At 35.8% G+C, this 26,711-nt stretch overlaps 1 protein-coding gene across 5 annotated transcripts; it reads left to right on the forward strand.

Moving 5' to 3' along the window:
* Nucleotides 1–25,939, forward strand: LOC110093401 (probable protein phosphatase 2C 11). 5 transcript variants are annotated; one of them, XM_020818277.2, is made up of 11 exons: nt 1–204; nt 1,152–1,294; nt 7,832–7,895; nt 15,398–15,506; nt 15,633–15,786; nt 23,168–23,293; nt 23,426–23,549; nt 23,627–23,703; nt 23,813–23,865; nt 24,139–24,193; nt 24,368–24,850. In XM_020818277.2, the coding sequence occupies exons 2-11, from the start codon at nt 1,178–1,180 to the stop codon at nt 24,554–24,556; spliced, it is 1,068 nt and encodes a 355-aa protein (XP_020673936.1). In that variant the 5' UTR covers nt 1–204; nt 1,152–1,177; the 3' UTR covers nt 24,557–24,850. The 5 variants fall into 5 exon arrangements, with proteins under 5 accessions (XP_020673936.1, XP_020673934.1, XP_020673937.1 ...); XM_020818275.2 differs by having other exon boundaries at nt 1–168; XM_020818278.2 differs by having other exon boundaries at nt 1–168; nt 1,176–1,294.
* Nucleotides 25,940–26,711: the final 772 nt, after the last annotated feature.

The following is a 26,711-nucleotide window of genomic DNA, read 5'->3' on the forward strand; positions in this document are numbered from 1 at the left end:
ATGGTGGACCATTAAGGGAGAGCTCTTGCTGCGATCCTACCGAACTGGGCTCCCTCTCTCTACCTACTCGCTTTCGTCGTTGGTCTTCTCGACTGAATTTTGGGAAGAATTTCCCCCTCTCTCTCCTTTTCTATCTTCTCCGAAGTCACGTCGGATTAACCTAAGCAGGTGAGCGCTTTAATTCTCATCTATATTTCTTTCAAGGTGTGTATTGGCGTTTCTCGGATCCTAATTGCTGTTTCCATTCATTGGCTTCGATCGAGCAGTATTGCATAGCTTGGATAACTGTAATCTTCATCTAGTTTAGTTTTATTCCCAATGATGAATCGGCTTTAAGCACTCGAAATAGGGTTTATGGTGATTTTCTCTTGGCTATATGTGTTGGCGCCTTGGCCTTGAGCATCCATGGAGGTGGATGCTCAATTGTTTGTGCATCTTTGGAAGTTTTGATAGATTGCGGTTGATGATGGTGTGTTAATACGTGTTGTTTGGTAGGTTTGCTGGGATAGAAAAAGCTGAATAGGCAGGATAACTTTGGGGGTTTGTCTGTGCTTTGATGGCGAATTTTATGAAGTTTGTCGAGAGAAGGGACAAAATCATTTAGGGCATCAGATCTTGGTCACTAATTTTGTCTTTTCAAATACATGGCAAAACCAAAGCGCTTTTTCTTTCCAAGCAGTCAACAAATAAGCTATCTTGTATCAGTACGTTTCTACTGATTTTTTTTTAAATTTTTTTATTTTTATCGTTAGATGCTTGTACTTTATTGGAGCGGGGCGAATCATCTGGCGGTTTAGTTCATTTACGCATTAATTGTTGAATTCTGGGGATGCACATGTCAGAATGTTATATTTTTGTACTATATTTATAATTTCCCTTGCTTCTGACAACAGATGTCTTTAAAAAAAAAAATACGTAACCTTAGCAATTGCCAATTGGATTGGATGAGATCATTTTTTGTCATCTCATAGCAGTTAGATTTTTGAGCGCAAAATCTATGTTGGTAGAAACAATTTGTTAATTTCATCCCATGGTTTAGGAGGATCTGATTAATTCTTCCCATTTAGTGAAATTAAATGGTGGACCATTTTGCTCGATATTTCTCTTATTTGTTTGTCATTGTTTTATTTTATATTTTTCTATTTGTGCAGTTTAATGTTTTTCACCCTATACAGCAATGGGCATATATCTCAGTACTCCTAAAACTGACAAATTTTCTGAAGATGGTGAGAATAAACGAGTTAGATATGGTTTATCTTCTATGCAAGGTTGGCGTGCAACAATGGAAGATGCAGTAAGTGCGATTGCCAACTTCTTCATGTTTTAACATTATATATGTTGTATCTCTAAAGCATGATGCCATTGCAGCGACATTTAAGCTGCAAGAGCATTTCCAGCTGTTTCTAATTGAGTGTTACAGTAGCTGGAACATTCAGAAAATTAAAATATTTGATCCACTCTAAATGTTACAAACTCAAATAGGCTACAATCATCTCGTAGAAATGAAAGTCCTTTGTTTGAGGCTTCTGTCCCAACATAAAGCGGGGAAGAGTGCAACACTTCACTATTAGCATAGTAGATTAAAAAAAAAAATCTAGAAGTGAGAACAAAATGTAACTTTTGAGTTTGGAATTAAAAGCTTTCAAATAAAGGTGATGGTTGCTTCCTAAAACTACCCTGCTTGTCTTTTGAATGTTAAAGCTTTCAATTAGAAATGAAACATCGATGTTAACAATGTTGTGTCGCCCCAAAGTCAATAGTGCTCCAATCTAACTGTTTTATACTTCATACTGATATGAAAATCAACTTGGAATCATTCTTTGAATCACAATTTGAGAAACTTGTTTTTTTTTACTTTTTGCCAAACAAAAATTTCAAATGATGATAGCCTTTCAAGCCACAAATACTGAGCTAACTATAACTATGGACCTCAAAACCTTATGATATAGCTTGTTCAATGTATTACAAGTCAACCAAGTATACCTTGTCAAAGTCACCTTCAAATAAGATCATAATTATAGACAGATTATCGATTGATACAATAATGTCAACGATTAATGATTTATAGCCAAAAAATATGTTATCACATCTATTCAATCAAAAGACAGCATATAGTCCATTGTGCCATTATCTTGCAGCTTGCTTCCCTCAATAACATAGGGAAGAGGTGAAGGCCCTTTCTTTCCCATCCTCTTTAGTAATAACCAAGCTGAGGGACTATTTACTTAATCTTTTTGGAGATTCTCTTAGCTGCTACAATGCCTATATGTGGTAAAGTCCCATAGTCTTAAAGAACACACTATTTCACTTGGACATAGTGGACTATTGGGTCATAGGGGACTCTTCATTCTTGGCGAGCTTAGGCATGCCTGAACCTCTCTTTTGAATGATATAAGATTATATCTGAAAGTTTGCGAGGGTTGTTAAATCTATATGTACTTTAAAATGAACAATTTATGCGGAGCAAAACTAATTTTACAATAAAAAAAATCAGATATTTCAACCATAGAACAAATCACAGAATAATGCGGAAATTAAATACGAAAAAGTAAATAGAAAGAACACACCATAATTATAGTGGTTCAGTCAACTTGACCTACGTCCACTCCCCGGAAACTTCATTTCCAGGTATTGCACTAACAATAGTGTCTCTCCTTTTTCCCACATAGCAAGACGGAAAAGCTCTTACAAAATCTTTCTACCGACCTGATGAGGCAGAGTACCTTGAATCCTTTCACCCCCTCCTAGATTAGGCAGAGAACCTGAAAATTCTTTTGCTCCCTCATGGAGTAGGCAGAGAACCTTGGAATCTTTTTACTCCCTCCTGGAGTAGAAAGAGAACCTTGGACCTGATGGCAATGAAAGTCTCCCCAGAGCCATTAAGAAACTAAGGAAGAAGCTTGAAGAAGATGGTGGAAACCTTGCTTGGAGCAATTTTTGTGAATCCCTCACAATTTCCCCTCACAATTATCACTCTCTCTCAAAGCTCTCCTCTCTTCCTTCTCTAAGCTCTCTCTCATGTTAACTCAGCAACAAAAGATAAACTCAAGGATAATATGAGAGCTTAAATAAAGAGCCTCCAAACGAAGCCCTAATTTTTAATATGGAGGCACTGTTCATCCAGTATGATCATACGATCGTCCTGTATGATTAGTTCAAAAATATCAATTTAGCTAGTATGAATTGTATTGTCTTGTATGATTAGTTCAAGAGAAATAAAATGATAGTACCGGACAATTACAATATCATCCTGGACAATTAGTATAAAACCATTGAATTTCATCTAGTACGATACCTGACGATTCCTTATCATCCCACACAATTCTCTGTTGTCTAGTACGAAAGGGGTAAATCATCCTAGACGATTAGTTGAAAAACTATGGTCTTCTTCTGGAATGATACGTGGCGATCCTTTATCGTCTCATACATGTTCTTTGTCGTCCAGGATGATCTTCACCGATCGTCTTGTAGGATCGGATCAAATCAATTTTACTATAATTGTTCTCCTAATCACAGGATTAATTTAGGCATAATTGTCATATATCGTCTAGGACGTTTCGGATCATCCAATACGATATGAACAAATTTTGAATTTTGAAATCTTGCCTAAATTGTGATTGGCGGTTGATTTCTTGATTAAAATGTATCATCCTATATGATAAGGATCATCCAGGACGATTATCTTAATCAATCTTAATTAATAGAGATGCCCTAATTAGGATTTTATGGTAAACAGATCATCCATGATGATATAAATCGTCATGTACGATTAGTATAAAAATAAAAAAATTTCTAACTCTCTGACTCACTCCCTTGATTATGTGTGCAATGTTACATAGCTTTTGGATCCACCACAATACATTTTTAACTCAGTAAAGGTAAAATAGCTTGAAATTGAAATTACAGACTGACTCAACTCTAGTCTGCCCAGTTTTGAGTTGACTCATTGCAAGTGATATGTGGACCTGAAATGTTAGCACACATAGAAAACATATATGCAAATAAACTCAATTATCATGATATAAATAATAATGTTTGTTATCATCAAAATCACAATACTTGACCCCATATTTGTAATAAAATCCAACATTAGGCCAACAACAATGCACTGGCTATATAGGAGGGCCGGCCTAGGAAGGAATGTATAGGAGCTGATTTGGGTGAGATGTGGACTCCCTTGAGCATGTGATTTCTATCACTTAATGCAAGGAAGAGGCCTCTTAAAACAGATTCATGGTATCTAATCAAGTTCCTAATGTATAGTTAGTTTCTAGAGATAAATTGGGAGATTTTATTATATATTTGACATTTTGACTTTACTTTCTTAGGATTTGTTTGAATATTATTATTATTATTATAGCCCTTGTATTTTGTATTCCTCATAAAATCCCTTTTTCTTTCTTTTTCCCTAGCCTAATTGCAGTGCTAAGATAGGCTTAAGGGCATACTTGAGCTCTTCTAGCATCCTCAGCCAAAGTCCAATGCTTAGAACAACTTTGGGACATTGGGAACAATAAGGAACAACCTTTCTCTTGTTAGAACGAGTCGATAGAATTAAGACCAAGGTGTAATCTCTACACTTGATTTTCTTCCTAAATCTTAGCTTCTTTTTTTTTTGCCTATTGCTCTACCAGAGGCTTGCTTCTCTAATTTTGCAAATTTCTGTCCCCAAACTACCTTATATGTTCTTGCAATCATGATCGTTGTTCCACATCCTACGGATTGGTTTGAATGACTTTTAGGTCATCTCCTTGATTTTGACTCACTCCTTCGACAGGTTAAACAAAAGGTTTGTTGATATTCTCTCAATCACCTAAAATAATATTATAGGTATAATTGAAGGACCCTTGCAAAACCTAATATACTTGAAGTCTAAATAAAAATAAAAAATAAAATTCGCCAACTTGAAACACGACAAAGGAACCTCATTGCCATTACACAAGCTTTATTGTAGATTAATGGGACTTGCATGAGTTGAATAGGGGTCAATCCAAATCCCATTAAATTTAAAAAATAATAGAAAACCCAAAAAAATAGTGATCAAAATATCTTGACAATATTCAAAACGTGTTGATCATATATTATGCTCTTGTAGGCCATATGTCACAATTAAGGTAAAATCAGAAATATTTCTTGAATCAAACTCTTAGAAAGTTAAGACATGAACTGTTGTATAGTTTAGTCAAAGATTGTAATTATTGTTCATCAAATGACCATAATTTGAATCATAATTACAACGCAATTATAATATATTTTCCTATTTGAGGAAAAAGACTATCAAATGGTCTAATTGACAGGGTTTGCTCTTGAAACATCTAACCATTCAACATTTTATAATAATTAGTGAAACATGAAAACTAATCCATCAATGATTGTATGCCACATGACGTCATTTGGTGGAGCTGTTGTACATATTAGGCCCAACTTTCCCATTAGTTTGCCATGAACTATGGTGCTAACTTATAATGTGGCATTTGCCATTAGTCAATGTTTGCAAATCAAGCGATTGAGGAGTTCACGTGGATGTTAAACGATTGCCACATGTCATGAATGTGATATGCTATGTATCAACTCACATCGGGTGGTGGGTATCACCTTTGCCACCTAACACTTAATGTGTTATGCCAAATCATTACCTATGTCGGCTAATCAACAGGCCAGATCAATCATGCCACATAGCGCTTCCAGAAAGTGACACTTTTCATGTGAGTCTTGATCAATACCATGTTAGCTACCCATTGATCAGAATTAGGGAAATTACAAAAGCCCCTATAATATATTGACATTACAAATCTTCACTAGAATAATCCAAAATTATTATAGAGATTTGCTGAAATGTTACTGATGTAAATCAATATAGGAATTGCGATTGGAAATTAAAATGAAAACTATTCAAAGCATTGTCAAAACAAATTTTATTACCAACAAAATAAAGGATTAAATCGTTCTAGGTAATTAACTTGCTTAGGCGAAGATTTGCTTTGAGATAACCAAACAATTCATATCATTCAAAGATAAAAGAAATACTTAAATGCTCATAATAAAAATCCCACAATTAATAATAAAGAAGTTCACCTTGAGTACCCTTTCTCTCTCTCGTTCACTCTTGGGCTTTAGCGGAGAAGAAAGAACCATGCGAGGATGAGGAGCACCACTACGATGAAGGCGACGAAAGACTTTGTTACCAGAGAGGTATTCACCGGAGAAGGTGGTGGCGGATGGTGTCCAATGATCGTCCAAGCGTAAGCACGAAATTGTCGGTCGAAAATACTTGCGAGGATCGGGACAACTCGCTCCAAGTACTCTTCAATTGTGGCGTCGTTTTCAAATCCTACGTCGAAGCAAGGAGAGCGTAGGATATCAATGCTCCCGTCGGCGTGGAAAACTAACCCCCACTCAAGCTCCTGATCCGCCATTCAACATCGAGGAAGGGCGGGGAGATGACAAGGGGACGTTGGTTGGGCCGTGAGCTAGAGAAGAATAAGAGGAAAATCTGAATTTGAATTTCAGATTTTGTCTTAGGTTGGAGGGAGAGATTAATTGCTATGAAACCTCCCAAAATTTGAATTAGGAGGGGCGGGTATTAGGTGAGAATTGTGAGGGGGATTAATGGTTGCTTATGTGGCAAGTAGAGAGAGAAAACTAGGTGGAGGGGGGGGCGGCCAAGCAAGGAAGAAAGGGAGGGATTTGATTAATTAGTTGGGCCCATGGGATTAATTAAAACATAATTTGAATTTCAGGTTTTAATCAATTAAAAGGAATTCAAAATTTGAAATCAAAACTGATGAGATTTCATTTATCTCTCCCTAAATATAAGGCGTTAATTTAGGAAGGATTAATGAGGGAATTAATGCCAAGAATTTGAATTTCCCTGGGCTGGGCGGCGGGATTTCCTGGACAGAGGAGGGGGACGGGCTATGGGGAGCGGGATGTGGTGGCTGGATGGGGCCGGTGGCTGGCACAGCCGGCGGTAGAGGGATGGGGAGGGGCTGAGGCGGCGGGATTCTATGGGGAAGGTTGCAGGGAGGTGAGGAGGCGGGCTAGGCTGGGCCGGTGGCTGGATCAGCCGGCGGAAGGGAGGAGGGCGGCCTCCTATGCCGACGGGCTGGGGGAATTTTGGACAGGGTGGGCTGCAGGGAGGTGGGGAGGTGGACAGTAGGAAGGACCGGGTAAGGAGATTTAGCGGGGAAGAAGAAAACAACGAACTAATTCAAGAGAACTAAGAGCTCACCGGCGTGGGCTGTTGGGTAATTCGGGTGGAGCCTCTCCTAGGTCTCCTCTCTCTCTTTCTCTCAAGCTCCCAAGCAAGAAGAAAAAGACAAGTTTCAGAAATTTTATTAATCGTTCATCATCCTCATACAACAAGAAGAGACCCCTTTATAAAGGTCTCAAAGCATGAAAAGAAAAAAGACTCACATGCCCCTTGGGCTACAACAAACACTACACCTTCATAAGGGCGAAATCGTCACTAGTACATGAAATAAAAGATGCATAAAATAAAATAACATAAAAGACATGACAACATCAAAAATATAAACTCCCGATCGTAGTTGTCGATCTACGATTCCTTCGTCGATAAACCTGCCTAAAATGTCTGTCGATGACCTCGTCAGTTACAAAAAATGCCCATGGATTTTGCATAAAAATATCATCTACCTCTTTAAAAGTAAGAGCATTATTGACCTTTTTACCGTCTAGTCATGACTTTCACTGGCCCTTTTTATCCTATTTGTATACAGTAGTGCAATTTATCCCATTTGCATGCGATGTATTGCATCTTCAGAATTTTATGGTTCTTGTGTCTTACCTTTTTGTATTCTTTATCTTTTAGCATGCCGTCATTCCGAATCTTGATGACTTCACATCATTCTTTGCCGTTTATGATGGCCATGGAGGTATGTTATTTACTCACTTTGTGCCTTAATTAACCATATAACCTAGCCAATTTTGTCATTATATCTTAGTAAGTCAATTGTTTCTATGCCTGTTTAAACTTTTGCTTCAGCCTTAGTTTTCTTTACTTGAAATACATGCATATTTGCTGGATGCAGCTAGGTAATGATCTATACTCTTCTGTGCGCAAGTTGAAATAACAGTTTCTTACATATGCTTCACATTTATTTCAGGGTTTAATTTACTGCGAGTTGGTGGCCCAGTTAATTAAATGTGGTCAAAATTGCTCTCTATATGTTTAATTAGGTGCAAAATGCATTTACTTTCTAGCAGGCGATTTTTTTTTAATTTACTATGCAACAACGCTTAGAAGAGATATTTTGAATAGACACAACAAAAACTGCTGCCAACCTAACTACTCCTTCCATGTTCCGGCCTTGTCGAGCATTCTCTAGTTAGATGTGTGATAGGCCGGTCCCTGGACTGGCTGGACCGGACTGGTCCAAGTGTTTAGGAGGCGGAACAAGGGGGGCTCCGCCCCCTCCTTTGCCTCTTAGGCTTGTGGGTCTACAAGTTTAATTAGGGAGGGATTTGAGGGGTGGATTAGGAGGCAAAATTCAAATAGGAAGGGTTATTTTGGGATTTTACTTAATTATTGCATGCTTAAATAAGTTTAGGAGGTTGGGTTAGATCTTATTTCTGATTTTTGCTAAAATTAGGGTTCTTGTGTTCTTGAGCAGGCTATAGCGGCGTCTAGAGATTTGGGAGAGACGGATCTTTCTCTTCAATTGAAGATCCATTGTATCTTGTTGTTTTTCATCTACTATCAATTAAAATGCTCAATTTTTTATTTTTCCTCCAAAGTCATTGCGACCAATTGCTGAAATTAAATTTCAGCCAGGAAATTTCTGATTTTCTACAAGCATTTCCTAACAAATTGGTATCAGTGCCCTTCGATCTAAGGTACTAATGGCCGGAAGGAAAATGGAAGTGTTGGAGGGAGAATTAGGACAATTGAAATCAGATTTTGTGAAAAAAGATTTTCAAACCCAATTTGCATATGTCCATGAAAAGATGGATGGAAAATTTGCCGTCATGGAAGACATGCTGAAGAAGTTGCTTGAAGCCAAAACCAATAAAATGACATTATAAACAAAGGAAGCCACCGACGGCCAAGGAAGAGGAGGAAACCCTAATCCCCTTACGGGAGGGCAGAATGAGGGGGTGGAGATTCTGGAAGGAGAAGATGAGCTGCTTTCGCTAGATCCTATTTCTAGGGAAGAGATGAGTATTGGATACAAGCAAAGGGTTGTGGAATCTGCAAGAAGAGGGGTGGATTATGAGTGTCAGGGTGTTGATTTTGAAAAGAGGGGGATTTTGAAGAAGGGTTTGGGTACGAGTGCAGAAGGGAAGATTGGGATAGACGAGGCCCCTTTCTGGGAATGAGAGATTACAGATGATTCAGGGGAAATGGAAGTGATCTTAGGGTAAGGAAGTTAAAGATGCCCATCTTTGAAGGCGAGAATGCACATGGGTGGATATGCAAGGTAGAGAGGTATTTCACCATCAACGGGTTGACGAATGAGAAGAAATTGATAGTGGATAGTTTGTGTTTAGTAGGGAAGGCTTTGGCCTGGTACCAGTGGAGAGACATGAGGCGGCCCATTCAGAGTTGGAGAGAGTTCAAGATCTGCTTACTAGAATATTTTCGAACCAATAGGAGAGGTGACTTCTATGAGCAATTCTTCACCCTAACGCAGGAGGGTTCTGTGGTGGAGTACCATGATTTGTTTGAGTACTTAGCTAGCCAGCTGGATCAACTTCCTGAGATTGTGTTGGAGGGAAACTTCATAAAGGGGCACAAGCTCGAGATTCAGATAGTTGTTAGAGTGATGAGACCACATGACTTGGGGTAGGCTATGGAGCTTGCGCAGTTGGTGGAGGACCAAAAGTATTTGGAGAGGGGGGCCAGAGGCATCAGTTTAGGAGGCACATACAAGATGACCACTACTTTCTTAGCTCCTAAAGGACCAGCATCAGGAAACCTTCGTGAGGTCCTAAAGTAGAAGCCTGGAGGAGGTGGATTCAAGGGAAACTTCAAGAAGCTCACTGAGAATGAGTTGCAGGAGAAAGGGGCGAAGAGATTGTGCTTTAGATGTGATGAGAGGTACATGCCGGGGCACAGATGTAAGGACCGAACTCTTCAGGTTCTCACTGTCTGTGATAACGATGAAGCTGAGGGCGGTGAGAGTGAGGCAGTGGTAGAGGAGGAGAATTTACATTTTGACATGGCCGAAGTCTCCTTAACCGCTAGTGGGGCTTGGGATTGCATCTCCATGAGCTTCTTTATCATCTCTTCTATCCCTCCCAACGGCCCTCCATCCGATTTTTCATAGTTGAAAACCTTTCCTCCATTCGGATTTGATTTGCTCCACTTCTCCTTCCAACTCCACCTTCTATGCTTCCATCTCTCTCAAAATCTTGCTTTGATACCAATTTGATACGTCTTGGAGACAAAAACAACAAACACAATAAAAAAATGCAGTAATATGAATATAGATGACAGATTATTTATTATAAATTCAATTAAAAAAAGATACTAGCGATCTACAATATGAGAGGTAGATTGACTCTCCCAAACAACTTAGACGTCTTTAGGAAGCCCTTGCGAAAAGAAAACTACAACAACTCTCAAATAAAATTCTGCATGAACAAAACAAACACTAAACTTAGCCTTTAATAAGCTTCTCATTTTTCCCTCTTAAATCAGCCCCCTCTTTTCCTAATTTATTTTTCTCTCTAATTTGAATTTCAATTAAGAAATCCTTCCTAATTAATCTCTTTCTAAATCAGCACCCCTTTCCTAATATATTTTTACCTCTCCAATTTTAATTTCAATTAGGAAACCCTTACTAATTAATCCCTTCCTTAATTACTCCTCTCATATATGTAATGATAGGTTTGATGGGCCCCACAATGAATCCCTTGCCCTTTCCGCCCTTGGCCTACTGCCCTCTCCTTTGTCAGAAGATTAGTGAACTTAAATAACTCAAAAAGGGGTGAGACAATGAAGATGAGAAGAGAAGAGAATATGAATTTTTCCTAAAATTGGAGTTGCGTATCTTCGGCGTTGTTGCCAGCATACCTAGGAGCTAAAAACAAACTACCTCGCTTGAGATCAAACTCCATCATAGTTTGCCAATGGCTCTAGCTTTTTTTTATATCACTCGGGATGACTTTCTTTGCTAAGAAGATCTTACCCTAGCTAGGTCTAGGGAATCGTTTAGGCTATGCTGCCTTTGGTATGCGTAGCTAGCAGTTCCTAAAAGACTTCCTCTTTTTGGTGCAGATTGCAGACTTGTTCTTTGATCTGTTGTGTTTGTCTTCTTTTAGGGGTTATATGAAATGTGCTTTAATATCAACGATATCCTCCTCACTCTTCTGACAACGTCCTCTACAACTTGCCATGGAGACTTTGTTGACTTTGCATTGATGTGCTACATGTCCTCTTCCATCCCCTATTTCATCTAATTTTTGGATTAAGGAGACATGTCGCTTCCTCACCTCCAGAGGTGACTTCTCGAGCCTCCAATCTCGCTTTTCCTGTGGCATAAGAAAATCCCTTTTGGAAGCAATAAGGAGCAAATGTTATCCATCTTCATGACCCTTGCTCCTTCCTGATTGTGCATACGGGGGATCTTTTGCCAGCTAACCTTTTCCCTTGCTCCATTTTTTTCTGTTTATTTTCTTATCCTCCTTTCTTTAATTTGGTTAGGATCCTTTACCCTGTGGGTGATCCAATTAGAGCGGGCACTGCATATGGGTAGGACGTTGTAGCCCTCGTTTAAATTTGGATACAAACTATTTTAGTGCATCTTTGATCAAATTTTATATTATGTCAATTCATTTGTTGCCAAATTTAAAGTGCTATAATCTCAGAAAATTTCAAAAACAAATCTGGTGTAAATCCTAGGCTTGCAAAATTTTCCATACAATTATTCCCACCTCTAATTGGTTCATGATTGTTATAAGTTTTCAATAGATGTCTTCAAGGTGTTCTCTATTGAAGATTGGTTGATAATTGACGATTGCAATGGTGGCTGACATCAACTTTAAGTATACTAATGCCATTTGGAGGTGGTTGGTGGATTGAGGACAATTGGGTGTGATTGTACGTTAGCTTGTTAGGTGAGCATTGACTGCTTGTTCTTCTAAGGATAGTTCACTAGTGAGGAGGTCGATTAGCATAGAAACCTTTTAAAACTACAATAAGTGCAAAAAATTCTAGATAAGAAGTCCATTTAGTGGACGAAGGTACGCTGCCTGTGAAGATAAAGAAGTGGTTGGAATGTTTCAAATTCTCTTCCAATTATTTTGAATAAACTGCAGAACTACTAAACATTCATATATTAAAAATAAACTCATCCACAAGATTTATTTCATTTCATCAATATGTATCAACACTATAGTACATGGCTACATGTAGAAGTTACAGAACTGAACTGAAAAATAAATTAGCCATAACTATGCAAAAATCAAAATAGAAATACCTATAAACTCAGATCTGATCATGAACTGCTAATCAACAATCTCTTCTCCCTTGCTAAATCCTGAAAACCAAAAGCAAAATCACAATGAGCTACAACAGCTTAGCAGACCATACAAACCAATCTAAATTTGCAAATTCTTTTATTAAATATTTTACTGAATATTTAAAAGCAGTTAAATACAGTCTAATAAATTGTTGAAAATTTAAAAGCAGTTAAATGCAGTCTAATGTACTAAAAAATGTAATAGGAGCATAACATTTATCCAATTATTTAAATAACAATACTGAGTAGATAAATAAATTGCAATTCATATCATAGGGCAGTTCAGATCACATTTCCTTGATCTAGACAAAATCTCAAATGATTCTGACTACTTATGACTCAGTTTTGTGCTTATAGCACAAAAATATCCCCTTAGGCATTATAACATATCTTAAAGCTATTATAATATAGCTTTTAGGCACCAGAATAGTCCCTGATACAGACAAAATCTTAAAGAATTCTGGTCCCTTATCTCTCCCAGCAGATATATAATTTAATCACATAAGCATATTTTTCATCATATTATAGCAGTTAAAGCGTAATTGAGCATGTATCAGAATTGTATAGTTTTTTATAACGGTAGCCAACAAAAAATTCTACTAAGAAAAAAATGCACATTTTCAAAAAATAATGTTTTATAACTTTTGTTGTACTATAACACAATTCTTTAGAGTCTAGATAATTTTCAATTCAATAAAAATCCCACAAATTTTAAAACCCATGTTTAAAAAATTTCAGAAAATACTCAAAACGTTCGTAATCTCAATTTCTATTACATATAAAAAGTTACGCGGTGAAAGTTTTTCCGTGCAAAATTATTCGTGTTTTTCACTAACGAAAATAGAAATTTGATCGGAAAATTAGATAAAAACTTCGTAATTTTGAAAATTGAGATAGACATAATGCGACCTACCTCGAGACGAACAAATTTCTTAATTGGGTCGATAGATGAAAATAGCTTGAAGTCGCCCAAAACCGAATTTCTATTTACTTTCTCCTCTCTTTTCTCTCATTTTTTCCCCATACCCTCTTTGTTAGCAGAAAATGGCTTTTTGGAAATAAAAAGTGGCATTAAATAAAGCCATTATGACTTTAGATATATATTTTTAATAAAATAATAATATTAAAATCAAATTTTCACTATAAAATTCATAAAAATTCTTTTAGGAACTCCAAAAATTATAGAAAAATATCGATAAAATAGCTCATTTTATTTTCTGGTGAAATCGGTTTGCAAAACAGACTTTTGACGGTCTCAAAAACTCCACTTGTACCTACATGTGCTAATTTCTTCAGACATTTCACCAGTGTCCAAAAATTATGAAAAAAATAGGATAACTAAAGCACTATTCTATATATGTTTTGGTGAAGATGGATTGTGATTTGGATCTATAATGAATCCTGAAATAATCATTGAATATTCTAGGTAAAAAAGTCTTTAAAAAATTAAAGGTTTTCACAATTACGGTTAGGATTGGTCCAGTTTTAGATTAAGTGGTTACACAAAGACACCACATCGGTGCCAATTCTTATATAAAGATGTATAGGATTATGTATAGATGCATCCCTTTGTATAAGCCCAAGAGCTCTATTGAATAAGAAGATCACTATTAGCTCTCATTCCATCTCTCTCCATTCTCATTCAAGAAGTGTTTTCTTCCTCCAAAAATTGTATAACAGTTACTGCGAGCCAAAGCAACTGTGTTGCCAAATACGAGCAATATGTCCAAATCTCATGCTTTGCTGTTTTCTTTTGTTTGAAAAATTTGGAATGAATCTTTGATTGGAAGAGGATTTGGAAACTAAGACATTGATTTCAACACCCTTTATTATAATCTTTGGTGCGGGCTAGAAAATACGCGGCGATAGAGATTTAATTCTACGTCTTAGCGTTGTACGGATAACTAGCTCATACACAGAGAAATCAAGATTTTTTACGTGGCAAAACCCTTGAAAAGGGGAAAAACCACGAGGCCTAGCCCAGTTGAAAATGATTCCACTAGACTTTGAATCGGTTACAAAGTACTGAATCTCCTCTAAGGGCTGTCAGATTTACAATTAGTAACTATTCTATAGGAGTCAGGTGTTAGACCCAGTGTCACTTGGAAGTTCGGGTGTTGACAGTTTGGCCTTGAGCAGAACAAAGGGCCCTCAGCAGAACGTCGGGTCTTAGCGTCGGGCCTGAACGTCGGGCCTTAAGACGGTGGTGCAATGAAAACTCCGGTGGTGGTCCGACGAGGTTCCTGCGGTGGTCCTGCGGTGGTCCGGCGGCTGTCGAGGAGGACCTTCTTCCTTCTTTTCTTCCTTCCCTTCTCTTCTTCTCTCTCTTGCTTAGATCTTATCTTGTGAAGAATGAGGGCTCTATTTATAGATTTTATGGAGTGGCATGACCCGTAAATAGGTGTGAGATCAAGGGCGAATAGGGAGTGGTTTGAATGGACGGCCGATAGTGAACCCTTCGATCGTGCACCGTTCGTTGGACATTTGGAGGCCTTAATGATGTCGGAATTCGGCGATCTTGGGCTCGTTGGATTCGTCTCGTCGAGCCGTTCGATTCGAGTATAAGCTCGTCAAAATCGGAGACCGTTTGGTAACTCAAATTGCGGTTTGAACCTTCCGACAGCACTTTGAGCCCTTGATTTGGACTCATTTGGGCTCGGATGGGGTTGAACTTGGTGTTGTCGGGTTCGTATTTCCGAGACGCTCAGTTTGACTGTAAGCTCGCTGAAATCGGAGTTCGGGTGCTCCCAAAATTAATTTTTGAAGTTTTCAACTAGCTTTTGCCTCGAGATTTGTGCCCGATCAAGCTAATTTTTTGATGATGTATCAATCTTATTATAATTTGTTTCTATTTCAAGTCATTTTCCATGTGCTACTAAGACCTTCGTAATAATGTTATCATGCTATATCAGGAAAGGTAGTTGCAAAGTTCTGTGCTAAATTCCTGCACACCCAAGTGCTTAAGAACGACGCTGCTTCTCCTGGAGATTTAGGGGCCGCTGTTCGGAAAGCTTTCTTGAGGTATGCTTTTGTTTTTGTTAATTTAATGCTCCCTTGGATAGTGATGCTTGTAGATTTATAAAAAACTCTTTGGGTGACACTGAAAAGGAACCTTTTTTATATTTCTTTTTTTTTATTATTCTATAGAATGGATGAGATGATGAGAGGACAGAGGGGATGGAGAGAATTAGCTGGAGTTGGGGATAAGATGCATAAGTTTACTGGTATGATCGAAGGTCTTATATGGTCTCCAAGAGGCGGTGATTCTAAGGGCCATGAAGATGACTGGGCTTTTGAAGAGGTAACATCTCCATATGGCAATCATCTTTCAGTACTTCGTTATCACCTCTGTCCTCACCTAAGATAATGCAAAATTACACGCGTCATACTTTACCAGGCATGAGTGGCACCATAAATTTGTTGAATGGCAAATTATTTTGTTGTATCTATTTCAGTATCTATCCAAGAATTCTTAAAATTTAGGGGAAATTAACCTGAGGCCTTGTAGTTGGTCATCATTTATTTTTTTAGTCTTGTTGCAGGATGACTTGTGATTTGATTTTCTAATGCAACTAATATAATGCATATTATGATTTTAAGCAAAAAAAAAAAACTTAAGAGATCTGTGGATCTCAAGCTACCAATTAAGCTTACTACTTTCTTTAAATGTAAACAAGCAATACTAGAGTTTAAAATTAAATGATAATGAAATAATAAAAATATTTGAAGATTTTAGAAAGAATTTGGAAACAAATAAAATCGTCAAGTAAGCAAATTAATTTTCATAAAATTTGATTACCGACGTATCAATTTTTCACCAAAATCAATGGCATTAAGCTAACCATTAACAAATTGTCCAAAAAAAATAAAAAAGGAATGAAATTCCTGAAGTAAGAAAAAAATTGACATCATATCGGTACAAAGATATTATTTCCTCCAAAATCAGATAGCCGTACTTGCTACTTCACTCAAAAGAATTATGCATTCAACTTGCGCTCATGAATTGATTATAAAGAATGGTTTTATTCAAGTCAAAAGTTTTTATTAAATGCCGAGACCATTATTTATACATTGCTAGAAGATGAGGTTGATATAATATTAGTCTAAATTTAAGTTTAAATTAATCATAATTTAATTTTAAATTCAACAGTTTAACTGAAAATAATTATACTTTCCAATTTAAATTTAAAAATCCCATCAACACATGCCATGAGCTACTCTTGAGATAAAACCCGCAAGACATGTTGCACTTATTGTTTTTTTTTCTTTTATTTATTTATTTATTTATAAATAATGCTAATGACCATCACCACTGCCTCAACCATCATAATTTAATTTTTACTTGGATGGTTAAACTTAGTACTCCGAACAACATGAAGATATAATATAGTCTGTTATAATCTACTTAATCTTTTGTGGGAGATATCCAAAATGAAACTGATGAGGACATCCGACCTTGGAGAGTTTACTAGAGATGGGGCCGACGATCGAAGGCCGATTACACCGCTTTATTTTTGAGTTGTTATTTGTATTTGATTTATTGTTGCTTTTTTTCCGATTTTACCCTCACTTGAGGGAGTAGATGTTTGTGACCCCGTGAGGTATTATTGTCTTTTGTTTTGTTATTGTATATGAGGACTATTTATAGCCTCCTCCTATTCTTATGAGGGTTAATGAAGATTATTATGAAAATTTCAACAATTTTTTCTTGTCTGTTTATAGAGAGAGCTTTGGTGAGAATCCTAGGTGGGGCAACGAATCACCCACCAGCCGCAGGAAGCGTCCGGGCACGTGGTTAACTTTCTTTCTCCACTTCCCCTCCTCCTTCTCCCCCAACCGCTGACCAAATCCTCTCCAGAAGCTGCCGGCCAAGTCCCATCCCCCCCTCTTTCATCCTCTTAGCCGCCGGCCTCCCCAAGGCCACTACCTCCTCCTCCTAACTGCCAACCCCCACAACCAACCCCCTCCTCCTCAAGCTGCCGGTTCCAAAGCTCCTCCTCTCCTCTAAGCTGCTAGTCCAAAACCCCAAAACCCTCCCTACCAGCTGTCTCCAAACCATAATCCTCATCCTAGTCGCCAGCCTCATCACCCCTTTTCCTCCAAAATTCAAACCCCAATTAATACTTTCCATTTATAAAGTGTCTCAAACTAGGAAAGTTCTTAATTTCAAATTCCAATCTATTTTGAATTTAAAATTCTTTCCTTAAATAAGATGACTTATATTAGGAAAGTTCTCAAATTACATCAATTTAATTTAATTAGGGATTCACCATAATATCCCCCTCCCTAATTAAATATCCCTCTTTGGTAATTCTTTATTCCCTTCCCCATCTTCCCCCCACCCCTCTACTCGTCGGCCTACCCTTTCTTCTCCCTTGATTGCTTTCCCCTAATGCTCCCAATTCAAATTCAAACCTAAAATCAAATCCCTTCCTCCTTCCCCCAAAAATATGACCCTTATTTCTCTATCCCTTTCCCTCCCAAATTAATCCCACTTAGCTGGAGTTTACTGTCCAGAAAATTTCAGCCAAGTTCTTTGCTGTCCAGTCACCCAAGAGGGTTCCGTTTGTTGTCCACAAGTTCCCCCAACTCCTAGTCCACTGTCTCCTCATGTATGGCGGATGTAGAACTTGATCACAGATTTGTTTACATTGATCAAGGGAAAGTGGACATTCTCAAGTCTCCATTCTTCGACATCAACTTAGAGGTAGATCGTACTGTGGAAGACTACGTAGAAAAGATTATCTTCTCTCTCGCCGCCGCTATTGACGAACAACTCTCTCCCGCTCAGTGGCAGATCATTTCCAAATCCTGATAATGGTGAATTTCTCCTCCAAGTCTTGCTTTTCTAAGTCTTTCCTTTAATTTGTGGCATCATTAAAGGTTGTGCAACCTATCTCTGCTTAGCCTACATCAAGAGTGTGAGTGAGTGGATCCAATTAGTGCCTAATCTATATGTTAATATAGGGATTTCCTTTGAACTCCCTCATGCTATGCTAATTGTGATTGGAATTGATTATTTGTGACTCTAACTTTTATCTTGTAATTTGGCCTAAGCTTAAATCACCTATTTGATGTTTTAATAGTTGTTTAAATCACTAAAAGTAAAATGTGATTATTGTTGCTCTAATTAAAATATGTGTATTTTCAGCATTACATATTTGTTCATGAATCTAGTTCTAGATCAGAAACCAATCATGAAATTATGCCAATCCAATATAGTAACCTAAAGTTAGAAAATGAAATACAATCTTTCTCAACTAATACAACTCTTCTTGGCCATCTTTATTTTCATTTCCTCAAAATAAATTGAACCAACTAATCAAAAGAAACTAATTGATAAAAGAATACATAAACTGCTAAAAAATTAATGCTTAAAATGATACTTCCGATAAGAATAAATATGGAGATTTACATCAATTATACATGTTTTCAACAAATTCAACTATGATGAATTTAACATTTGATACTCATGAAGTAAATTCGGGCCTAAAATTGAGCTTCATGTGGAGTAATCTTCAGTCAACACAATCATGTATGTCTAGAATTTCTTGAATAAGATATCTCTAAAGTCCACCATATATTGTGGACACAATTACATCATCTAGAATAGCTTTATCCTAATAAGTATCATAAAAATATCATATAGAAGATTGGATGCTAATTCATCAAGTAGGAGTGGAAAGAGAGTAGAGTTCAAAGAATTTATGATAGACTAATGAATTATAGTCAAATCATTTACATTTAAGATTCATTATAAGTTGAATTTTTGCTAAAATATTTTGAAATTTCTATATTTTTACACATTATTTTCAATGCATTACAAAAATTTAAATGGTATTGCATTCGCTGCATGTATTTTCTAAAAATTATTAGATTTAATTCTTTCTGGACTTAAACGTACTATTACCATATCTCTAGGCTTAAATTTCATATACTTATTCACATTAGCATAAAGTTTATAATTATCATAATCAGTAGCCAAGTTTTGATGAATATGCACAAGTAGACCATATTTGTGTTATGTAAATGATTGTGCAAATGCGCCAAACATAAGATTTTATAGATAGGTCAATAAGATTTATGTACTTTCTAGGTTGATTCCTTGTGATAATCTAAAGTGGACTCATACCTTAGATCTCTTGACCAACGAATTATACACAAACTCAGTACATCAACATCAAATCCCTTTCATTTGTATGGTCTTTTTCCATATAATGTAACAGATCTCCCAATCTTCTATTAACCACTTAGTTTGATCATGTTGTGGGTGATAAGCAGTTAAAAATTTAAGCTATGCTTTTATTTTCTTTCAAAGACTTTTTTTGGAAATAACCCGTGACTTTACTCCTACACCAAAACCAATAATAATTCTTAATCGTGTAGTCTTTGTTAAGTAAAATAAATCATTATTTAAATTTTGTTAAATTTCATCAAAATTCTTATAAGCGACACTCTTTTATATATATCAAAGTCAATTGCCTTAGCATGTATTGCATGTAGACTGCTCTGCTCTATCAACAAGTTTATTTTTATTGTCCAACAAAATGTTAAAGAAACAAAATAATAGTCCTATAAAAATTTAATCTACTTTGCATGTCTATGTCCTAATTTCCTTGGGGAAAAATATCTTTAAGTATAATGGTCATAATACGATACAAATAATTTTGATAGTGGATTATGTTTCTAATAATGAAGAATTTGTACAACAATATAAAACTCTCTTAGTTTGAATTTCTATTTTTATCTTCATTCAATTTTTCATCAGAAATTGTAATGGGTCGTCCTTCATGAGTTAACACTACTCCCATAACAATAACAAAAGCATCACAAAAAATATCAAATATCTTATTAAAATTAAGCAACTTAAATACAAGTTTATTTGCAACTTGTCGATCTCTTTTAAATTTCAGTTAAAGCAAAGTCAATAGATTTAGTTCATTATTTTTTTTCAGGCAATTCATTATTAGAGTCATAATAATACTCAACCCTTTTATTAAATCATCTATAAATGATAGCACAAAAAAAAATCTATAAAAGATAGCCAACAACAACAACAAGCCTTTATCCCACTATGTGGGGTCAGCTACATGAATCCTTTTTCTCCATTGTGTCGTGTTATGAGTTAAATTTTCATCTAAATCTAATATAGAAAGGTCATTCTATAAAAGATAGCCAAACAACACAAGTTTTTAATATCATGTGTATTAATAGATTTTGGCCCATCATTAATTGATTCTCTTTATCATAATCAACTTTTAATCTATCTCCAACTCCAACTAAACTTTGGAATCCATAGATGGAGTCAGAATTTCTTCAAAGTCAAAATACAACTTATAAATTCTCAAATACTCTCTTAAGATGCACTAAATGATTATCACATGCGTCTTGCTATAGATTAGAATATCATCAAACTAAACAATGATAATCTTTTCAATGAAAGGTTTCAAGACATCGTTCATTATTCTCCTAGAAATTATTAGATGTATTGAATAATTGAAAAGGCATAAACAATTATTCATACAATCATCTTTCATTTTAAAACTATTCTCCATTCATCAACTTCCCTCATTCTAACTTGATGATAAAAACTACGCCAATCAACCTTTAAAAAAATATCATAGCACCATTCATTATATTGAGCATATCATTCAGACGGGTAAAGAAAATCTATATTTGATGATGATTCTATTTAAGGCTATATTGCCTACACACATCATCCATCTACCATCTTCCTTAGGTATAAGCAAACAAGTAAAGCATAAGGAATCATGCTTTCCCAAATAAATACATTTGAAGTAATTCATTATTTTGTCCCATAAGTTCAACATGTTATGTTGGGTTTCATATATATTTGATAAGTTAAGTAATGATTACTGGGGATGGAAGTAAAATACTGCAACAAAGCAAACGAGAAAGATAAAAATGCAGTGGAAAGTAACAGACATCGGGATTTAATGTGGAAAAATTCGAAATGAGGAAAAAATCACGGAGCCACACCACACCAAGAAATCCACTATGAAAATGGGGAGAAATAATTGCAGGTCTCTCTTTTCTCTCGCTCTCTCCTTGCTTCTCTTCACTCTTACACCATTCTTCCACTTAAAACAAAAGAGAAATCCAAGTTAATAACACCAAGGGACATCACCCTTAAGAAAAATGAGAAAGAAAACCATTTAATATGCATTGAAGTGTTACGACGTCAGTTTAGAGCGTTGCGATGCTCAAACCTCTAATCCCTATCAGTCTGATGATGCTGCGACGCTCAAACTTGTAGCGATTAGACACTACATAGTGCGATGATATCGAATCTAGAGTGTTGTAGCGCTCCGCTCTTTGTCATTTTTTCTAGCAAACTACAACGTTGGGGCACTCGGGTAAATAGCACCGAGGCATTGTATGAAAAAAAACAAATTGGTGCAAAGCATCCGAACCCAAGCAGGGGGAGGACCTCCCGTACCCCCCTAGCGAGCACGATAAATATACTTGAGATCCGAGACAATAGTATAATCCGATTTGATCGACACAATCGTACTCCACAGACTAACAATGATGATATCAATAGCATGTTGTATGTTTCTCTGTGGTAGTAATTTAGTGGTTTATTAAGGCAAATATCTTTCAAACTAATTTAGTGGTTTATTAAGGAAAATATCTTTAAAACTATTATTTATTTGATTAATATCATCAAGCAAAGTCAAAACTTAAGGTAGAACATTATTCAATTATACAATTACTTGGGTATAAATCACACCATCCTATTTACACTTTTTCTTAAATTAATGTTTATTCATACTATTTAAATTTTTTTTTCACTTTATTGAGATTACTAAATTATTGTTTAGATTCAAATTTGCCCATCAATTTTGTAGTATTAAAAAATTTCCTTCTCGCATTAGTCTTGAAAGGATAAATAGTAGACTTTTCAAATGGCTAAATTATACAAGCAAATTCAATTAAACTAGCATGAGCTACGTCCATGGTAACACATCACGCTAGATTTTATCATTATAAGCAACAATTGAATTATACCCCTGAGATATGAAATTAACAATTTTATTTCCTATATTTCTTATAATATGGTTGTGAATGTGATTCAAGTTTTAAATTCACATAGTCTAAGGCACAGTCTTGGACATGACATACAACTCTCATTATCAATAAGCTTACATTTAAATAAGTTATTAAAATCTTGTAAATAATTAGGAAACCCTTTAAACTAGCTAGACACTTTAGACATATTTTGTCATTCAGTTGCATATACATTTGAAGTAGTAAATACCATCATAAGTAGACACTTCAACTTTTAACTTTTCGGATCATGTTTTATCTGTGTCAAAAATTTGAAATATATAAATTTCATAAGCATCATTGTTTAAGACGTTGAATTCTCTATCAAGATGATATCTCTCTACTGCCAGAATTAACATTCAAATAACCTTGAAGTTCATATTTTAAATTTGATAAAAATCAGAAAATTAAACAATCACATAAAATCCTTTTCCCGTATAATATCAATCATATAATAGCGGGAGAGTTGCGGAAGTTACTATAGTTCCGCATCAATGTGCCCTCTATCTTCTTTGAATACTTATTTAAGCCTTACATTAAGTTTTTTTTTTTTTTTTCTTTTTTCATCTTCAGCAGTTTCCTCCAAGCTTATTGTTTCAAACTGTGTTCAGGGCCCTCACTCTGATTTTTCTGGGCCAACATCGGGAAGCACAGCTTGTGTAGCTATTATGCGAAAAAACCAACTTCTTGTTGCAAATGCCGGTGATTCTCGCTGTGTTATTTCAAGGAAGGGTCATGTGAGTTATTCTGGCAACTGCATCTTGTAAATTTTTATTTGGGCTTCCTTTTGAAGCCATCTGATGTGCATGCTATTCTCTCTCTCTCTCTCTCTCCCTCTTAAATTTCTTGCACATCCCTGTTCTGTGCAGGCTTATAATCTGTCAAGGGATCACAAACCAGTGCTAGAGATTGAGAGAGAGAGAATTTTAAAAGCAGGAGGTTTTATTCATGCAGGACGAGTCAATGGAACTTTAAACCTTGCAAGGGCAATCGGTACGTTCAAACTTGTTGTGATTTTCTAAATCAAGTGATGTTTATTTCTGTCTGAAATTCCATTATCTTGTATTCAGGTGATATGGAGTTCAAGCAAAACAAGTTTTTACCCGCTGAAAAGCAGATTGTAACAGCTAATCCAGACATCACTGTTGTGAGTACTGTGCCTCTTGGTTAATTTTTCCCCTTTTTTAATTTAGCCTTCTTTTCGGATTCTTATCTTGAGACTCGACTATTACTAATATAACCATGTATCTTACAAGGTGGACCTTTGCGAGGATGACGATTTTTTTGTTTTAGCTTGTGATGGAGTTTGGTAAGGATGTGCATTTAGGTTTACCCTTTTGGATTTGATTGGTAGCTTCTTTTATACAACTTTGTTGTTTTTACTTTTGTTTTTCTGTTGTAAATTAGTAATTGAATGTGCACCGCGCTTGAAAATTTGTACAGTACAGAGGCCTCTTTTTCCTGAAAATTTGTACAGTACAGAGCTCAGCGATACACGGCATATGCATGCAGAGCTGAGTATGACATATTTTTTATTTTTCACATTGGTTCTAAATATTTGCATTCTTCCTCTTTCCGGCAGGGACTGCATGTCAAGTCAGCAACTGGTTGATTTCATCAATGAACATATAAGCACTGTAAGACTTACTAAACTAAGCAATATTTTCTTCCATCAGCTGCAAAATGAAATCACAAAAAAGAAACACCTTTTGGAGTTCTAAAGTTTTTTATTTCTGAGCCTTTAGATTGATATTTTTAGCTTCTATGACAGCTCCGACAGGCGACGGTACTCACAATAGTTGTGCTTGCAGGAGAATAGCCTCTCTGCCGTGTGCGAAAAAGTACTTGACCGGTGTTTGGCTCCATCAACGGCCGGAGAAGGCTGTGACAATATGACTATGATCCTGGTTCAATTGAAAAAGCCCATCAATTCAAATGTTGCCGAGGCTGAACAATCATCTCAAGTTAGGCCAGAGATTGAGACAAATTCAGAAGCTTGATCAATCTAGACTCTATTGAACTACAGGTTTCTCCTGATCTTATCGCAATTTTTTTTCCATTCTATGACCTTCTATTTTAGATAGTAGAGCTTGTAGATTCGATTCCTGGAATAAAACTAGTTTACTGTTACATGGTTTATAAGTATTTTTGTGTTCTCATTATACACGTTAGAAGGGTAGGTTGAACATATCTTGTATGTCTTTTGTCTATGGTGTGCATTCTATGAATCTGAATTATACCTTACTGTAACTTGTTCTTTTCTTCTCGTATAGTAAAAACTGATTGGTCTTTTATGGTTGTCATTCTTTGATCATAATTCAACACTTTAATATTATTATATTTTAGTTTGAGTCATCTAAATAATAAATTGGTTCATTGATCAGCTTAAAAAATATCCTCTCCTTCCAAGAAAAAAAAAAAAAAAAAGTTTAATGAAATTTTAATTGCTTCGCCATCCTTATCTTCATTAACACTGAGATGAGCATTGATCATTATCTCTCATCTATTGGTGGACAAAAGGAAAAATAACTAAGATTTCGTTTGGGACAACGTTATTATTCTTTTATTTTTCAGTTTGCAATCATAATTTTTATTTGGTCGAACTATGGGCGAGATCAGCCAATGCAGTTTTGATTAGGTGATCGATGGCAGAATATGACGTGTAGGTTGTTAATAATAATGCAAGACATTTCACATTTCAAGATTATTACTAATAAAAATTGAAGCCGCTCGAAATCTACAAATATATTTGCAAATAAACTAACTTATCCCCATTTCTTCACAATTCTGAACAGGAAAATTCAAGATTCGTAGAAAATTTCTGAGCTCTCGTTAGAAACTTCCAATCAACCATCAATGGTGCTTCACGTTTTTGGAGCTGTCCCTAACCTGCCAAGTTTTTTGGCCTCCTTCCTAAAAGAGAAAGAAAAATGGTCCAATATCCTTATTTTTTCAATAATTGAAAATTGCTTTAATCGATAGATTGTTACGTTTAGGGTTTAGTAGTTAACTTTTGTTGGACAAATTATTCTGTGCTGAGTTTGGACAGGAAAAATAATTCAGACATGTGAGTGTACATACACTGTAAATAGTGTGTGTACACATATGTGATAGACAATGTATACACTATGTACATAATGTATGTACATTTGCTGTCCGGACGATTCTTCCCGTCCAAATTTCACATAGAATAATTTATTCCTTTGTTGACACCTGTTGACCCGCACACTAGATATTTGTTGACCAATGTGATATCCAAAATTAACTAATGTCACTTAACATCAATGTCAAACTACAATTTTAAACGTCTGATTGTCGATGTTTGTCGATGTCCAACTTTTGAAGTCTTATATTATCCTTCGCTGACTCTCATTGGATCACTACACCAATTTGTCTATAGCAACTTTTGAAGTCTTATATTTGATCGTCGCTCAACTTCTAAAGCAAACATTCATACATCGCTGACTTCTTATCCCACAAGACTTGGACAATTCACAATCCAGGACAATCAGACTCATAGACTGAACAAGTCCTATCGTGTTGGCTTACAATAGACAATTTTGAAGATCTTAGTGTTATTTTTATTTTTTAGGGAGATTTACCTACATACCACTTAATACTATTCTATTTACATATTTAACACCTAAAACTTTAATATTACATATATACCACCCATAGTTCATTTTCATATCAAATTTGAGTGGTAGAAATAAAATATATGAGTGGAAGAAAAGAAATATAAGTGGTATATTTGATATTAAAATAAGATAGAGTGGTATGCATGTAATATTAAAGTTTTAGGTGTTAGATATGTAAATAGGATATTATAAAGTGGTATGTATGTAAATTTCCCTATTTTTTATTTTAGATTGTCTTCCAATGCAAACTTTAAAATAAATAACAGACCACAAAGCTACTAATATTATCCAGTATTGTAAATTACCTCATCCACACAAAAATTTATTTTCTTATCAAAATGTATATATAATAATTACATTACAATGCATGGCTATTAACCAGAGTACAAAAGAGAACATAATAGATTAATCATGACTTTGGGCAAAATGTTGGCCATTAAAAGAGAAGCATAATATTAAGTGTAGTAGAGAGGAGGATGCATAGGTGAATGAGTGGTTGTACTCTTAGAGACAAAAA

The sequence above is a fragment of the Dendrobium catenatum genome, unplaced genomic scaffold (assembly GCF_001605985.2).
Source record: "Dendrobium catenatum unplaced genomic scaffold, ASM160598v2 fragScaff_scaffold_1038, whole genome shotgun sequence".
NCBI lineage: Eukaryota > Viridiplantae > Streptophyta > Magnoliopsida > Asparagales > Orchidaceae > Dendrobium > Dendrobium catenatum.